Source organism: Pan paniscus, chromosome X (assembly GCF_029289425.2).
Source record: "Pan paniscus chromosome X, NHGRI_mPanPan1-v2.0_pri, whole genome shotgun sequence".
Taxonomy (NCBI): Eukaryota; Metazoa; Chordata; class Mammalia; order Primates; family Hominidae; genus Pan; species Pan paniscus.
In genome coordinates this window covers 14389035-14405534 of record NC_073272.2, presented here as the reverse complement: position 1 = coordinate 14405534, position 16500 = coordinate 14389035, and the positions used below count along the sequence as shown (strand labels likewise).

General features: G+C 40.6%; 1 protein-coding gene across 6 annotated transcripts in view; it reads right to left on the bottom strand.

The window, feature by feature from the left end:
* Nucleotides 1-16500, bottom strand: part of FRMPD4 (FERM and PDZ domain containing 4) — a 582613-nt gene that overhangs the window by 103403 nt on the left and 462710 nt on the right. For all 6 annotated transcript variants that reach the window (XM_057301098.2, XM_057301097.2, XM_034950556.4 and 3 more), the window contains 2 exons: nucleotides 9862-10022; nucleotides 4860-4962 (listed from right to left, as the gene is read on the bottom strand). In XM_057301098.2, coding sequence (XP_057157081.1) covers nucleotides 4860-4962; nucleotides 9862-10022 — 264 coding nt within the window. The remainder of the gene's footprint in view (nucleotides 1-4859; nucleotides 4963-9861; nucleotides 10023-16500) is intronic.

The window sequence follows — 16500 nt, the reverse complement described above, 5'->3', positions numbered from 1 at the left end:
TAGGGTCCACAACTGGGGCCAAGGTCAGCAGATCTGTTACCCAAGGCCCAGGTAGGTATGACTCTTCCCGGGTCCCTTGATGGATAATGCCAGTGGTAGGACTAAGGCCAAACAGGGCTGTAGCCAACTCCACGGGGGGATGTGGTTGTTTCTGGGTCTGTATTTGGGATCATAGTCAGTGAGTCTGCCACCAAGGCCTGGGTGGTCTGCCTTCTCAAAATGGCCCTCCTCAGTCTTGGGCTCCACCAGGGTTTAGTGACCTACTTGGATTCCAAAACTCCCACAAAGCCACTTTTGTCCATAGGTGGCTGCCAAATTATAGTTGCTATGGGGGATATCAGTGGGGGACCTCATTTTGCCACCTTGTTAATGTCACTCCCCTATCATTTATTCTTATTTCTTATTACAGTTACTTTCTTATTGAAAGAACACTACCGCTACCCAGGAAAGCTCTCCAATTCCCAGGGTATTAGTATAGAAGGGGTGACATGTCTGACAGATGTGAGCAACCCTCTGTAGATAAATAGCCATAACTATAACACTGCTCATCAATTAGATTAGTAGGAATAATCAACATAAATAGTGGGAGAAGGCAGATGGAGGGATAGTTAGCTGCCCTATTACAGATGTTGGGAGAAAGGGGAATTAGTCTCCAGTTTGACCATTGTACCTTCTTATTATGGGATGGGCAATTTTCCACTTCAACTGCTTTGATAGAAAAGGATAAGAGCAAGTTGTTTATAAGCTTGACTCTTCAATGTTAGCATCTGGTACTGAGGAAGGGGGAGAAGGGGAGGAAGAGAGACAGCATTCTTAGAGTCTGCTGCCCCGGCTCTAAAACTGGGACTAACTTTAGGGAGTCAAAAACCATTCTAATATTGTATGCAGAACTTTGTATACACGTGGGTTTCTCTGGATGGAGGGAAAAGTCTATGGCATTTATCAAGTTCCCAATTGCATCTCTAATCCAAAAAATCTAGTGCACCCATTCTAACAGGAGTTAGTAGATTTATGTTGCTGCCTTGAAGGACCAAATTTTGAGGTTGTGATTCGGGACAGCCACCTAGGCAATGGTTTTTTTTTCAGTATCTGCAGGTTGGAAAGTGAGTGTCCATCAAGAAGGTCTGGGGTTTCTAGGGTCAAAGGAAAGATCTACTTTACAACTCCCTTCTCATGCATAAACCTGCCCTTCCACTTCGCGTTGATGGCTACTCTTTACCAGCATCAATAATATCCCTTAATACACCATCCATCTCCACCAAACATTCCTACCAAATACTACCCTCGCCAACAGCATTGTCCAGTCATAAATATATGGAAATTAATTAGAATTCTTCTCTTTGAGGGCAAGAATCATGCCTACGTATCTATACATGCTCAGTGCCTTATATGATGTCTGTTAATCCTCAATAATTCTTTGTTGAAGTCAAATGAATTTAATTGGGCTGGCTAGCCGTGGGAGTGGGAAGGCAAGGCACAATTCATAATGTTTCTATGGGCAATAATACTTCTTACTTTTTAAAAATAAAATTTTGGAGACTGCTTTCAGTTAATTAGTCTAATTGTGAAAAGAAAATTATCCTTAGATACTTTTAAAGAAGAAAGATATGGCAATTTGTAAAGGGCATGGATTCTTCAAAGATTTTAGTCCTCAAACACCATTATACAGTCTGAGTTAGAGTTAACAACTTAGAAGACTATGAAGTGAACAGAACTCATCTAATTTCAGTGCAGCAATTATAGCTTTTTGAGACTACATGAAAAAACCAAAATGTTGTTAGTATAGCAGTAAATTGGTCTCTGCAAAACTCTTTCATTTTCTCAAGAAAAAAATAATTTTCCATAATAGAGTAACCAAATGATAAGAAAAATAATCCACCAAGAAACACAAATGGATCTGGGAACAAAAAATGATCCATGAACACATGCTGCAGTGGGGGAAAAGGAACAAAACAAGACTACACCACTAAAGCAAGCAAATGGATGCCAATTTTTAAAGAGAGAATTTTACAGTGTTATCAAAATGATGAGTGTTTTTCCAAATTTCCTTAGTGGCTAAGAAAATGGGATGTTTTTTATTATACAGAAAGGGAATTTATCTTGTGTAAGATATAGACCTTAAAACATATATCAGCTGAGGAGCCCAGTAAAAAGGGGATTATTTTACAAGAGCTAAGTGTTTAGGTTAGTACACATTATGGCAGATAGATGACTAAACTTATGGGAAGGCACAGGAATATTTTGTAATGTGTGATCATTTTCATTAGTGAGACATACATTATTTTAACATTGTGGTTTAGTAAGAGTGAAAAGGTTGTGAGCCAGACAGTTTCTGTTGCAACTACTCAACTCTGTTATTGTAGCAGGAAAGCATACATAGATAAAATGCAAATGAGCAAACATGGCTATACCCAGCAAAATATTTATGGATACTAAAATCTGAATTTTATATGATTTCCATGTGTCACAAAATATATTTTTTCAACTTTTAAAAAATCGTTTAAAAAAACCTACCTTTCTTAGCTGATGGACTTTGCAAAAACACGTGGCAGGCTGGATTTGAACTTGGAGCTGTTTGCCATCCTCTCTTTTAACTGGTTCATTTTATTATATGTAAAGTTCTATAGAGAGCGCTTTGTTTACAGATATGCCATTTTCTTCTATAAGCGTTAAACCAGAAATAAAATATCTTTCTTGGAAATAATCTTTCTAAATGTCCCTGGAACAACCGCTAGGAAGTGATCACACTTTCAGATAGGTTTTTCTCTGTCACTGCCCTGCAGCAGGCAATTAAGTCACAGCCAACCTAAACACAGATATTTTATTTCTTCTATCATCCTCCAGGCACAAAAATCAATAGGACTAATCACAGAGGTGCGCACCTAGGGGAAAACAAAACATCCATGCAACTTCTGCCATCAAGCCCAAACATGGCATTCCAGGATGCAAGCCGATAGAAGGCTCAGAGCCTGCCTAGCTAGATAAGGTATGCCCCTGCTGACACCCACACACATCTCAAGAGAGAAGTTATTCCAGATGAACACTGAAGCTCCTTCCCAAGGGCTCTTACATACAGAGTCTTTCTATATTCTGGCTCCCCTTGTCCATAGAAAGATTGGAGACATTCTCAGGTCTTGTTCCCGATGCATAGTGAATATGACACAAGTCTCAGTGTCTGCTCCTGTGTAAGACCATTCCTTGGAGATCTGGATGCCCCAGGAGTACAAGTATGACTTTTCTAGCCATCTGGGAAGACTCCATTAAGCCCAGACTGAAGTAGACTGACTGTCTTAGTCTATTTGAGCTGCTACAACAAAGTACCTTAGACTGGGTAATTTATGAATAATTGAAATTTATTTCTCACAGTTCTGGAGGCAGTGAAGTCCAAGATCTTCCAGTAGATTTGGTGTTTGGTAAAGGCCACATTCCTCAAAGACAGTACTTTGTCACTGTGTCTTTACATGGGAGAAGGAGCAAGGCAATTCTCTTCAACTTTTTATAAGGATACTAATCCCATTCATGATGCAGAGACCTCATGACTTAATCACTTCCCTAAAGGCCCCACCTATTAATACAATCACACTGGGTATTAGGTTCCAACATAAAAATTTTGAGGGGGCACTAACATTCAGACCATAGCAGTGACCAACCATTCCAGAGTTTCCCTGGGACATGGGCCTTTTAAATGCTAAAACTAGGATGGTTTCTTACTCTAAAAGTAAGTGCCTTCTCTTTCTATTTCTCTTTTTGCTCCTCTCCCAGTTCTTCCAAGAGTGCTTGACCCTCCAGAACCTCTTTGTGAAGCAAAAGCTGAACTAGGCTTGAGAAAGAAACTTTCTCTGAAAGACCCCATAAATACTCCACTTAGTGCCTTTCCCAAAGTACAGATGTATTAGGTTGGTGCAACAGTAATTGAAGTTTTTGCCATTATTTTCAATGGCAAAAACAGCAATTACTGTTGCACCAACCTAACACTTTCCATAATGAGTAAGCATAAATGTTAGGAAATCCCCTCTTCAGTGAAAAGTGTTCTGATAACCTCAGCTTTGGCTTCAATCTTGGTTGAAAATATGAGTTTATAAAAGACAAATGTCATGTCTCCTTATTCCTCAACACTCCCATAGTATGAATGGATCCATTCATATGATAGGCCCAGCTTCTTCATTTGAAAAACTTCTAAAGAACTCTTTTCCCCTAAATTCACTAAGGAGGTATAACTCCAGTGGGCTTCTAAAGGGATTCTTGACCAATATTTTTTAACATAACATAAAATACATTTTCTGGTGCCCCATTAAGAATACCACATAACAAACTACTTATATTTACAATAAAACTAAACCAATAAACCACTTGTATTTTGTAAACTCTTAGCTTTGACCTAATTATCCTATTGCCACAGTTGATAATCTCAAATTTCAGTAATGAAGCACTTAGTCAAATATGAAGTATCAGTGAACTGTATGTTTGTATATCCACGGGATTATGTATATAAAATTACTCATCACTTATGCTGAATTCAGGTATTGCGTTTTGATCTCCCTGATTATGAAAAATCAATGTGTTAGTAATTCTGGAAGGAAAAAATGAACCTTTGGATATAGGAGTCATAAAAATTTTAAACTGAGGCATATGTACCTTCAATGTTAACAGAGAGTGGACAATTAGGAGTTTTGTGTTTATGGAGAATGTGTTTTGATATTACAGATCAGTGTCAGCAGCATTTCCAACCATGTGTATGTGTTGGCTTGCATTTCCACCCTAAATTGTCCCACAGGAGGCTCTTCCTCTGCTAATTGAGACCTCAGAGCTGTGCAGCAGCCTTCAAGGCAGAACAGGACACAGGTGAATGAGTCACTCACCTGACCAGGTCGATGACCCGCTCTCTGGGTGCAGCGCTGACCGGTTCATCATTAATCATTACAATCTGATCTCCCGGGATCAGCTTGCCTTCAGAGGGGCCACCTGGAGACAAATAGAATGAAGCACAGGTGAGAAGACCATTAGCAACCTATCCCAAGCCTCCTCTCCTGATCATGATTCACTGTGAGCAAATGGTGCTATCAGCAAAACCGAAACCCAACCACACTTGGGTGTTCTTTGGACAATTCTGAGGCCCAGGCTTTACCCTGACCAGTTAAATCAGAATCTTTCGGGATGGGACCCAGGCATCCACATTTTTCTAAAACTTTGCAAGCAAGGTCGAGACTCAGTCTAGCAGTGCTTCTCACACTTTATGGTGAATCACCTGGGGATCTTGTTACCATGCGGGGGTGCAGGGTGAGATAATGCAGTTCTCACAAGCTCCCAGGTGCTGCTGATGCTGCTGGTCAACAGGCCATATTGTGTGTGTGTGTGTGGTGAGGCCCCTAGAAGGAGCTATTCTCTCAACAGGTGGCCAATCAGTTGTGTTGATACCCTGTGGCCAAAGCTGCAACAATTCGGCACAGCTGGATTCAAACAAAGGTGCATTTATGTACTTATTACAAGTAGGGAGACAGCATACTGTGGGGAATCGTAAGATATCTCAGTAAAAGGGTGTTCGGATGTGAAGGTGATCTGGCTGTGACATCTGTTGCCCCATTGATCGCCAGGGTTGATTCAGCTGATCTGGCTGGCTAGGCAGGTGTCCCCTTCCTCCCTCACAGCTCCATGTGCATCCCTCCAGCAACCCTCCCACCTCAGCCTGCTGAGTAGCTGGGACCATGGGCACACACCACCCACCCGGCTAATTTTGTTTGTTTGTTTGTTTATTTATTTATTTTGAGACGGAGTCTTGCTCTGTCGCCCAGGCTGGAGTGCAGTGGCACGATCTCGGCTCACTGCAAGCTCCGCCTCCCGGGTTGATGCCATTCTCCTGCCTTAGCCTCCTGAGAAGCTGGGACTACAGGCGCCCGCCACCATGCCCGGCTAATTTTTTGTATTTTTAGTAGAGACAGGGTTTCACCGTGTTAGCCAGGATGGTTTCGATCTCCTGACCTCGTGATCCACCCACCTCAGCCTCCCAAAGTGCTGGGATTACAGGCGTGAGCCCCTACACCCGGCCCTGTTTATTTTTTGTAGAGACAAGATCTCACTGTGTTGCCCAGGCTGGTCTCAAAATCCTGGGCTCAAGCAATCCTCCCACCTCAGCCTCCCAAAATGCTGGGATTACAGGCATGAGCCACTGTGCCTGGCCCTTTTCTCTTTCCGTTGTTTCCAAGAAGGGAGTAGGAAACTAATATTTGTTGAGCATTTATTATGCACCAGGCAATGGGTTAAATTCTTGGCCTAGTAACTTCACTGAATACTATAATCCCTTCCATATAATGAGATAATTGAGGCTTACACAGGTTAAAGAATTGACTTGAAGGAAGGACTAGATCTTAGCTTGGACTCTTCCAAGTTCAGAATGGTGAATGTCCCTTTTGAATTTGTTCCTATAATTCAGAACCTAGTCACTGCCAGGTTTCTTGACATATAAACTTAAAATCACATCTGAGTGAAGCATACATCTGTATTTAAGTAAGATATAAAAACAATTACCTGAATTAAGCTCTAGACATGTGCAATTACCTCCCAAATATTGATATGGTAGCATATGGTACTATAATTTTAACTATATTTCCACAGGTCTGACTCTGGGTGATAGTTGCAGCTGAAACGCTATCTTTCAAATATTATTGCTATTACTTCATTTAGTAATTGAAATGAAGACTTCATACCCAGAACATGGAACTGAAAGTAATTCAGTTCTCTACCCACCCAGATACGAGGCATATGTGTCATTCAAGCTGTAGCATAAATTTGTCTTCCTTCCGGGAAGTAAGAGAGTAGGAGAAACTTAACGTGTCCTCATATTACTGATACAAAATATTCATTTTACAGATGTGGGATTCAGTGTTTGCACAGATAAGGAACTCAGAAAAAACCACTTGGGAAACTTATTATAAGTATTATGTGCAAGTAATCACTCAAATTCAGTCAAACAAATGGTTAGCAATCAAACGCTGATCAAATACAGAAAAACTTTCAAAGTAACTGAAGGACGAATGTTAACTATTGTAATAAGAAAACCACTCTCAGATTAACATACTCTTATGTTTGACCCATGCTTTTTGATCAAATGAAACTGTTCTTGTCTAATCAAGCAACTTTAATCAAGAATTCTGGAGAAGAAACACACTGTCCCATCCAAAATACAAAACAGTGGCACACTTCAAGAGAACTGTCTCATGGCCTTTACTTTGAAGTCTGGATTGCCTACTACAGAAAATCTAGTCACGCACTGAAATCACTTGGGACTTCTGTAGAGTCATTTTTATGATAGACACAGCTTGTTTGACCAACGTTTTCACTCATAACAATAACTGGAAATAGTACTCTTTGACTTTTGTTTTTACCTTTTTTCTACTCTTCTCAAAATTGTGTAAGAGTAGGTATTAGTGTCTTTGAAGCTAAGGAGAATTGAGGGCAAGGAAGGAGAGAGGTTGTAGAAACAGTGAGATGATATCAAAAAATAAAAAATAAGACTTGAATCTTCATTCAGCTCCTGGGAAGACACATACTTCGGAGAATCTCATAATCAGAGATGTTAGATTATCCCAATATTATAAAACAGCATGCCAAATATTATTCCATTTAGGAAAAAATGTGTCTGCATATACATACATACATCTATATATATGTATTATGTATGTATAAAATACATGATCTCATATGTATTACATATGTGTGTTTGTGTATGCATGGAATTATATCTACTATACATATTATTGCTGTCTACATCAATAATGGCTATATCTTGGTAGTAGGAATTTAGGTGATTTTTTTTTTTTACTTTCTCCTCTATACTATCTACATTGTTTCTATTTTTTTTTTTTTTTTACAAAGCATGTTATCATAAGAAGCAACAGATCTGTTTTGAGAATTCTCAATTGTGTCGAGCTCAACAATCTTACACAGAGAACTAAAATATGATCTACATTTAATGAAATAAAAAAGTTTAGCAGATAGCACAAGTCTAAAGTGGTTAATTATTTGTGGTGCTTGCCCTGGGGCATATTATGTCAAAATAATGAAAAATGAAAAATGAAACCAAATTTTAAAATCTATACCAGGACACTACTTGAGTTTCGTTTCCCTTAATTGAGACACTCAACTGGCCAAACATTTTAGAGTTAAATAACAATAACAATAAAAATAAACATCTATGGAATGACCAGGATGTGCCTGGCACTCTTCTAATTTATTGCATCCTTTCCATAGCCCTACAAGGTAGATACTACTCTGATCCCCATTATACAGAAGATGTAGAGAAGTTACATCAAACTGAAATGCAGGGAATTTAACATGGAAGCTAAAAAGTCTAAAAAGGGGCAGAGGTAGGAGTCAGATTCAGGCAGTCTGATGCCAGAGTCTGTGTTCCTAAGTGTAGTACTTTACTGCTGAATCCTGTTACTGATTTGCAAAATCCTGTGAAGAAAGGGCATGGAAGATAATTCCCCTTTTTTTCTGAAAATAAATCCAATATGAGTCCATTACAGTAAGCATATAAATACATATATAATAAATAAATAATAAAAGCACATTGTTTCTGGAAAGGTAAAGGCAGCCCACTTCAGGCAATTGCATCATAGTCCATTGTATTCAGCTGTGTTGACAGTGGAACATCTGTATACTGTAATATGAAGATTGAGGGAAAGTACATTAATTATCTAATCATATTGTAGAATTTTAAAGATTTGACATATACTGTATTAGTCAGCATTTGCTGGATAACAAATCACCCCCAAGCTCAATAGGTGACCAATGATCATTTCTTCTCATGCTTATGGGTCTTTAGGATAACCACAGGCTGGCTGATTTCAGCCAGGCTTAGCTGGACAGTTGTGTACCAAACTGCAGATGAGGCTGTACTTGGCTCCCCACTGCAGGCTTGCTGCCTCGTGTGTTCATTATGGGGCTCATATGGAAGAGATCACAGATACCTGGGGAAAACTCTTTTTTTTTTTTTTTTGAGACAGGGTCTCACTCTGTTGCCCAGGCTGGAGTGCAGTAGCACAATCTCGGCTCACTGCAACCTCTCCCTCCTGGGTTCAAGCGATTCTCATGCCTCAGCCTCCCGAGTAGCTGGGACTGCAGGCAAGCGCCACCACACCTGGCTAATTTTTTGTCTTTTTAGTAGAGATGGGGTTTTGCCATGTTGGCCAGGCTGGTCTCGAACTCCTGGCTTCAAGTGACCCACCAGCCTTGGCCTCTCAAAGTGCTGGGATTATGGCGTGAGCCACTGCACCCAGCCAAAAACTCTCTTCTTATAGCCATGGCAGAAGCTCAGGAAACAAGCTCAATCGCACAAGCACGTCTCAAGCCTTTGCTTATGTCATCTTTGCTAATATGCCGTTGGCCATTGTCAATCACCTGGTCCAGCCCAACAGCAATGGAGTATGGTTTTCCCTTTATTCTGCCTCTAATGAGAAGGGAGGGGAGTGCATACTTGTGAAATAATCCAACTACCCCTATGACTAAATCCTACTGTAACCACTTCCTCCTTTTTTTCACTAAGGAATTCATCATGGGCTTACTGTAATACAGTACAGGGCCTGCCTCTTCTTGTCCGCATTCATAAGTTAAGAAGTGATTCATTTCCATGGTTATAGATGATGGCTCAGTATTTTCCTGAGTCTGGTGATAATGATGGATTTGGCAGTTTAAAACCTAGTTTGAGCAAGCATTTCTGTTCCTCTGGTGAAGTGACTCTATCCAGGTTTTGGAAAAACATATCCAGCTTTCACAGCCTGGACACTTATGAAACTGAACAGTAGTTATTCAGGCAGGGTGTGGCAGACAGTCCCAGGAAACCAAGAACTGGGATTGGGTGCTTACCTGGTGTTACTGAGCGAACGACCACTGGCTTTTCACTCCCTGCCACAAAACCAAATCCCAGCACGGGGTCCCTTCTCATCTCCACCTTCCGAGGAGCTGGAGGGATGATTTGGCAGCTCTCTAACCGAGGGTCGTCAAAAGGGATTGCCTGTGTCATGTGACTGTGGAGAAAGCACATACAAGAGAAACAAGGCATCAATGTATGTCTTAGGCATTGGCCTGGCAATCATATTCTCTTTAATTTCAAAACCTGTTTTTTGGTAGAGAGTGAGGAAGATCTGGGGAGACCCATAGTCATGCTTCTTTCGTGGCCCACTTGGGCCAGTTTTGCTTCAGGCTTTTGCATTGGCTGTTCCTCGAACTTGGAATGCCTATCCTGCAGATATGCGTATGGCCCAGCCTCACCTCGCTCAAGCTTGTGCTCACATATGACCTTGAAGAGGACTGTCCTGGCCATACATTTTAAAAATGCAACCCTGCTCCCCAACATGCCTGATCCCCTTTATGCCCTTCTACTTCTTTGTTCCCCACAGCACTAATCACATGCTAACGTGCTGTAGAATGCAGTTGGCTCTTGAACAACACAGGTTTGAACTGCACAGGTCCACTTATACATAGATTTTCTTCCTCCTCTGCCACCCCTGAGACAGCGAGACCATCCCCTGTTGTTCCTTCCCCTTCTTAACTTACTCAATGTGAAGACAATGAGGATGGAGAGCTTTATGATGATCTACTTCTACTTAATGATTAATAAATATATTTTCTCTTCCCTATGACTTTCTTAATAACATTTTGTTTTCTCTAACTTTATTGTAAGAATACAGTATATGAGTATAATGCATATAACATACAAAATATATGTTAATCAACTGTTATGTTATTGGTAGGACTTCTGGTCAACAGTATGCTATCAGTAATTGAGTTTTGAGGGCATCCAAAGTTATACGTGGATTTTTGACTGCATGTGGGGTTGGCGCCCCAAGCTCCATGTTGTTCAAGGGTCAACAGTATACTTAATTTTATGGTTATTTTTGTTGTTTTGCTCTATACACGGGAACATACACTCTATGAGGGCAAGGAACTTGGTTTTATTCACTGATTTATCTCAGGTGCCTAGAACTATATCTGGCACATAGTACATTCTCAATTAGTACTTGAATTAATAAGTAGAGAAAAAGAGATTTCTTTGTGAAAAGCTGTTAAGTTATAACTGATATGCTTAGAAACAGCCTCAGAGGGTTTTAGACATTTAGAAGGTAATACCTATGGCTTCTGGCCCCAGTAAAATTGAAGTGGATTATTTTGGTGGTGACACACTATCCTGTTGTCAAATACATCTCCATTTCCAAAGAAGTTGAGAACTTAACTCTTGGCATTTGTTCTCCGGAAAGATTTTCAAGTGGTTCAAATGAATCTTTTCATTAACACCTAAACTTCAGAAGTCTTATCAATAATCCCAACTCAAAATTTGTATAGCATTCAAAAATTTTCAAAATACTTCCACAAATACCTAATTTGATACACAAATTGAGAATGAGAGGGCAGAACTGGTATTATTTTGTGGATTTTACCAATAAGAAAACTGAGATCAAAATACTAGTTTATTGTCACTAAGGGCCCATGGCTGGTATGCCAGAGGGTTGGGCCAAAGACTCACTCCCATGACTCTTGATGAAGTCTTCACTCATGCACATTGTTCAAGGCAGCCTTCTTTTGGGGAAAAGTTATTAGTCTGAATAATAGAAATCTCCTTAATGTAATGTAAGCTAAGATTATTTCAATGACACGGGTTTAATTCAAATTTCTCTCCCTATAATCTTCTTCAATAAGTAAAAGAAGATCATTTAAAAATATCTTGGAAGATGCTACTCTATATGCCATCTGGACAACATATTGTTCAATGTAATAAAGAAAGATAGCAAAGAAGGAATCCTGTTGTCTTTCTGCATAATTAATAAGAATGAGGTAAGATCAATGACAACTCCTAAGATATTTCCTTTAGGTATATATCACTATCTAGGAAAACAAACATTTAAAATCCATTTTAAACAGAAAGGAAGTGTCTTTTCGACTTAGCTTCTTGGGAGGTGGAACGGTAGGAAAAAGAGAAGTGTTAGTTGAGAACTAACATGTTGTGCACCATGTGCTAACACTCATCTGTTACCTTATTTCATTCTTAAAATTCCCCTATGATGGAGGCAGTTTTACCCCACTCATTCCTTCTTTGCAAATGCCAAGATAGGAAAAATAACTTGGCCAAGGTCACGCTTTTCTCAGGTGTAAGCCAGGTGCAATCCATACCAGGTCTTCTGATTTGAAGTGTGGGGCACATTAGATAATTTGCAGAAACAGTGCAAAATGAAAATGTGGAGCCTCTCATTCAAACATGAGTAATTTCAAGACAGCAGAACATTAAACCCAGCCCAGGGTCCTGTGTCACTGCATGGGTCACACACCCGTGATGCTGGCCCCAGTATTGTGCTATCCCCAGTGTCTCACCACCATTCTATCAATAGAAAAGTCCAGGCTGAGATTGGTGGCATTATAGGGTGGGTGCAGGTGTTTTTCGGGACCCAGAGATTAGACACAGCTACCATGATATGGTATATGCTTGGGATGGATGAAGAGAGGTGGGCAGAACTCAGGTGGGCAGGAGATCAGACGGAGAGGCCTGGGTGTCAGAGGACAGAATTCCAGACCCTGAGTGAGCCAGCAAAACCAATGCAGTGTGAGCCCCAGTGACCAGGGTAGGAGCCTCAGACAAGGCCCCAGGCTGGGAGGCACTAAGACACAGGGAAGAAGTGGGAAGGCCAGGGCTGGAACCCAGGACACTAGTAGGACCTCTGATACTCCCACAGTGGACCCCAATGGGTGGGAACTTGACCTTCAGACATTGATCCCTCCTGGACCTGAAACAGGCATGGCTGAGTATGCCTGGGGGAGAATGGGGCCAGCTAGGCATGGTGGACACTTTGGTTCTCTGGTCCCCTCTGTAAGAAAGCACCATCTCAGAGCAAGCCATTTTTGAGCCACATCTGAAAACAGTTCTGTCCTTTTACCTCCAGATGAAAGAAGGGACAGAAAGAAGAAAAGAAGGGAGGGAGGAAGGAAGAATGAAAGGAAGGGAGAGAGGGAAGAAGGAAAATTCACATTTTTGGAACCTGGCCCTGAATTCTGAGTTTTCACCATTTTCCACAGCAGACATAAAATTGAGGAAGGTAAAGCTTGCTGAAGCTAGGTGACTTGCTAATGGTCACACGTGTTTTAGAACCGAGGTTGGTACAACTCTCGGTTCCAAGCATAGAGAGGGACTGAGGAAGGCTTTTCCTTCTGCTGCTGTTAGCTCTGTGAAAAGCTTAAGGCAGTGATTCCCAAACTTTGCTGCACATTAGAATCACTCAGGGAGCATTTCAAAACTCCTAATGCCCGAGTTACACTCCAGACTAACCATATCAGAATATCTGGGATGGGAACCAGGATCAATTTTTTAAAACTCTGCAGGTGATTCCCAAGTCCAATGAAGTTTGAGAGCCACTCTCTTGCCTAGAGAAGGATGGATTATAGTACGCCCTCCAGACAATAGGAAAAGAGGACACAAATGATGTCCCTGATTATCTCCTCTAGCAACCATTGTAAATGTACATTAACATACTTAAAACTTCTGGAGCTTGATTACCCTCTTCCTACCACAGGAACAAGTAATAGTATCTAATGCATCATTCATTCAATAACTATTATGTTATTCTTTTATTGATACCTGACATTTATTAAACATTAATTTCATGCTAAGCATTGTTTGTTCCAAATGCTTTCCATATGCTAGTTTACTTAATTCTCCAAAACAACTCCACAATGCATTCATTTGTTCATTTAGTCAATTCGTAAAACGCCCACTGGATTCTCATTTCTGGGATTGCACTGGGAAAGAAAGCAGACAAAAAAGAAAGTGTTCACGCTAGTGTTCAGTGACAAAGAAGAAACTAACACATTAGTAAAATAGATGGAAAAGCCAGTCATTATAAACACTAGGGAGAAAAATAAGGCAGGGAGGAAGGATAGAGAGCTGAGTGGGTGGAGTGGGTGGGTGAAGGTGCTGTAATGATCAGCAGGGATCAGGAAACGTTTCGGGGGGAGCACTTCCAACACAGGGACCATGAAGCACAAAGGTCCTGAGGCATAACGTGCCTGACGTGAACCTGCCCAGGAACAATCTGAAGGCTAGTGGCGCAGATAAGGATGTGGGGTTGCAGGCAGGGTGGTGAGGAGTAAAGAAGTGATGGGAAGGAGGGACACAGATCACACAGGCTCTTGGAAAGACTTTGTCTTTTGTTCTGAGTGGAACAAGTAGACATGTGATCCAGCTGCCCTGCTGATGACAGGAGAGGGTACTGGTAGAAGCATTTCAGGGGCCATTACATCAACCCCTGATGGTGGTGGCTTGGACCAGGGTGAGAGTGGCAGAAGCCGCAGAAATTGTTGTGCTTTTAATATATTTGGAGGCCACCCTGATAGACCAGGAGTGGGACTTCTACTCTGGAACCATTTTCCTGCACACAGAAGACGTTCCCAGTGAGGATATACCTATGAGCATGTTGCCTATGAGCATGCAGTTCTCGTGTCCTGATGTGTCCACATTATGGGAGACATTTGTCTCTTCAAGTAGGTGACACTTTCTAGTTTGTACAAGAAACAAATAAATGCCCAGGTGGAGTGTGAACGTGAGAACTGATATGATCGTTTGGTGAGAGACTTTGGAGCCAGACTGCCTGAATTCAAGTCCTGGCTCCCCTACTTCTTATTGACGTGACCTGCACAAATTACTCCATCACTCTATATTTCAGTTTTCTTATCTGTAAAATGGTGACAATGATCATAACAAGTTCATAAGATACTTGTGAAAACTGAATGAATAAACATAAAGCACTCAGCAAAATGTAAGCACATAGTAAGCACTCAAAAAGCATTGGCTGGAATGTTCTCACTTATAAGTGGGAGCTAAATGATGAGAACACATGGACACATAGAGGGGAATGACACACACGGGGGCCTACTTGAGGGTGAAGGGTGGGAGGAGGAAGAGGATCAGGAAAAACAACTAATGGGTACTAGGCTTAATACCTGGGTGATGAAATAATCTGTGCAACAAACCCTCATGACGTAAGTTTTCCTATGTAACAAACCTACACATGTACCCTTGAACTTAAAATAAAAGTTAAAAACAAAGTATTGATTGTTATTTTCATCTCTGGAGATCAATGAATAGAAAGGAGTCCATTTCAGACATTATGAACTAAGTCAGTCTTAAAATATGAAAATAAACTCAATAACATTTAAAATACTTGCAGCCCAACTTTCTTAGTAAAATGCCTCACAAATCCTACGTAAGCTCTGAGGCTTTCAATCTGAAAAATCCTATCAAATGCAATGACACAATAAATACAAACATACATTGATATACACAAGGCAAGACTGTACCAGAACACAAAAGAATAAAAGAAGGTAGGAGAAAATCCAGGTGCTCTGGTGACTGGATTGCTGTTAATATGTTTTTTCTCAACCGTGTTTCTAGACCATTAAGTTACCATTGAACATAGTGCCGGGGGCAAGCCTGAGTCTTGAGGGAAATAAGAAGCACTGATGATGTTCTATAATTAGGGGCGATACATGCATACGTCCTTTCAACCTCAGATGCTGCCATTCTCTGTGTCAACAGAGTCTTACATTGGCCTATATTTCTTCATTGGTTTTTTTTTTTTTTTCCTCTACCCAAATAAGGCTTGAAACACAACCAAATATGTACTGTGTGGTCACCGCTTGGTCTAGTGTTGTCATCTTTGCTAATGTTTTTTTATTATTTTTGTTTTGCTTGCATGTTGAGGATAACCTTCCAATGGCATTCTCATCTTCTTTCTCAACAGGTTGTGTTTTCAGAATAAATTACCTAAAAATAATCAACCCCTGTCTCTTTTCCAGTAAGAATGCAACCCTACTAGCATGTTCCCCATGAAACATCATTTGACCCTCTGTAACAAGGCAAGCAGTTTTTGGCCCTGTACTTGCAACATTTTTTTTTAATAAAGACACTTGAGTCCTTGTTTAATGAGCTGAAAAAACAACATTTTTTTTTTACCTGCTGAACGTGTGTCAGTGAATTCTGATGCTGAGACTAGAAGTATACAACTGATGAGCTATTCAAACCTCCATCCTCTGTCCCCAACTTTCTCTAAAAAACACACAGATAGGCCAGGAATCTGTGACCCAAAAAATACACAGTATATTAATTGAAATGGAAAATATGTCCATCAAGATAAAGTGAGCAATCTTCCTGTTTCTGACAGATTTCATTTCAAAAGGAATGACAGAAATCCTGCTGCCTAACTCCCCATAACAAAAGGAAAGGGCTTTCCTTGAACTCTTGGAGCCCTTCTTTCTCAGCAGAAATAAAACACTGATACACCCAATGTGTCACAAATAATTGCTTTGACTAGTAGAAAGCATGCTGTGTGAAAACCTGAAGTCATTCCAGTTTTTGATGCACTCATTAAAGCCAGCAAAGTCCTTTTCAAAATATGTGCTGAGTGGAAGGATTCTGGAAGGAAAATCCAAATTTAGAAGCCATTACCTTTGGTGTGGAGGTTA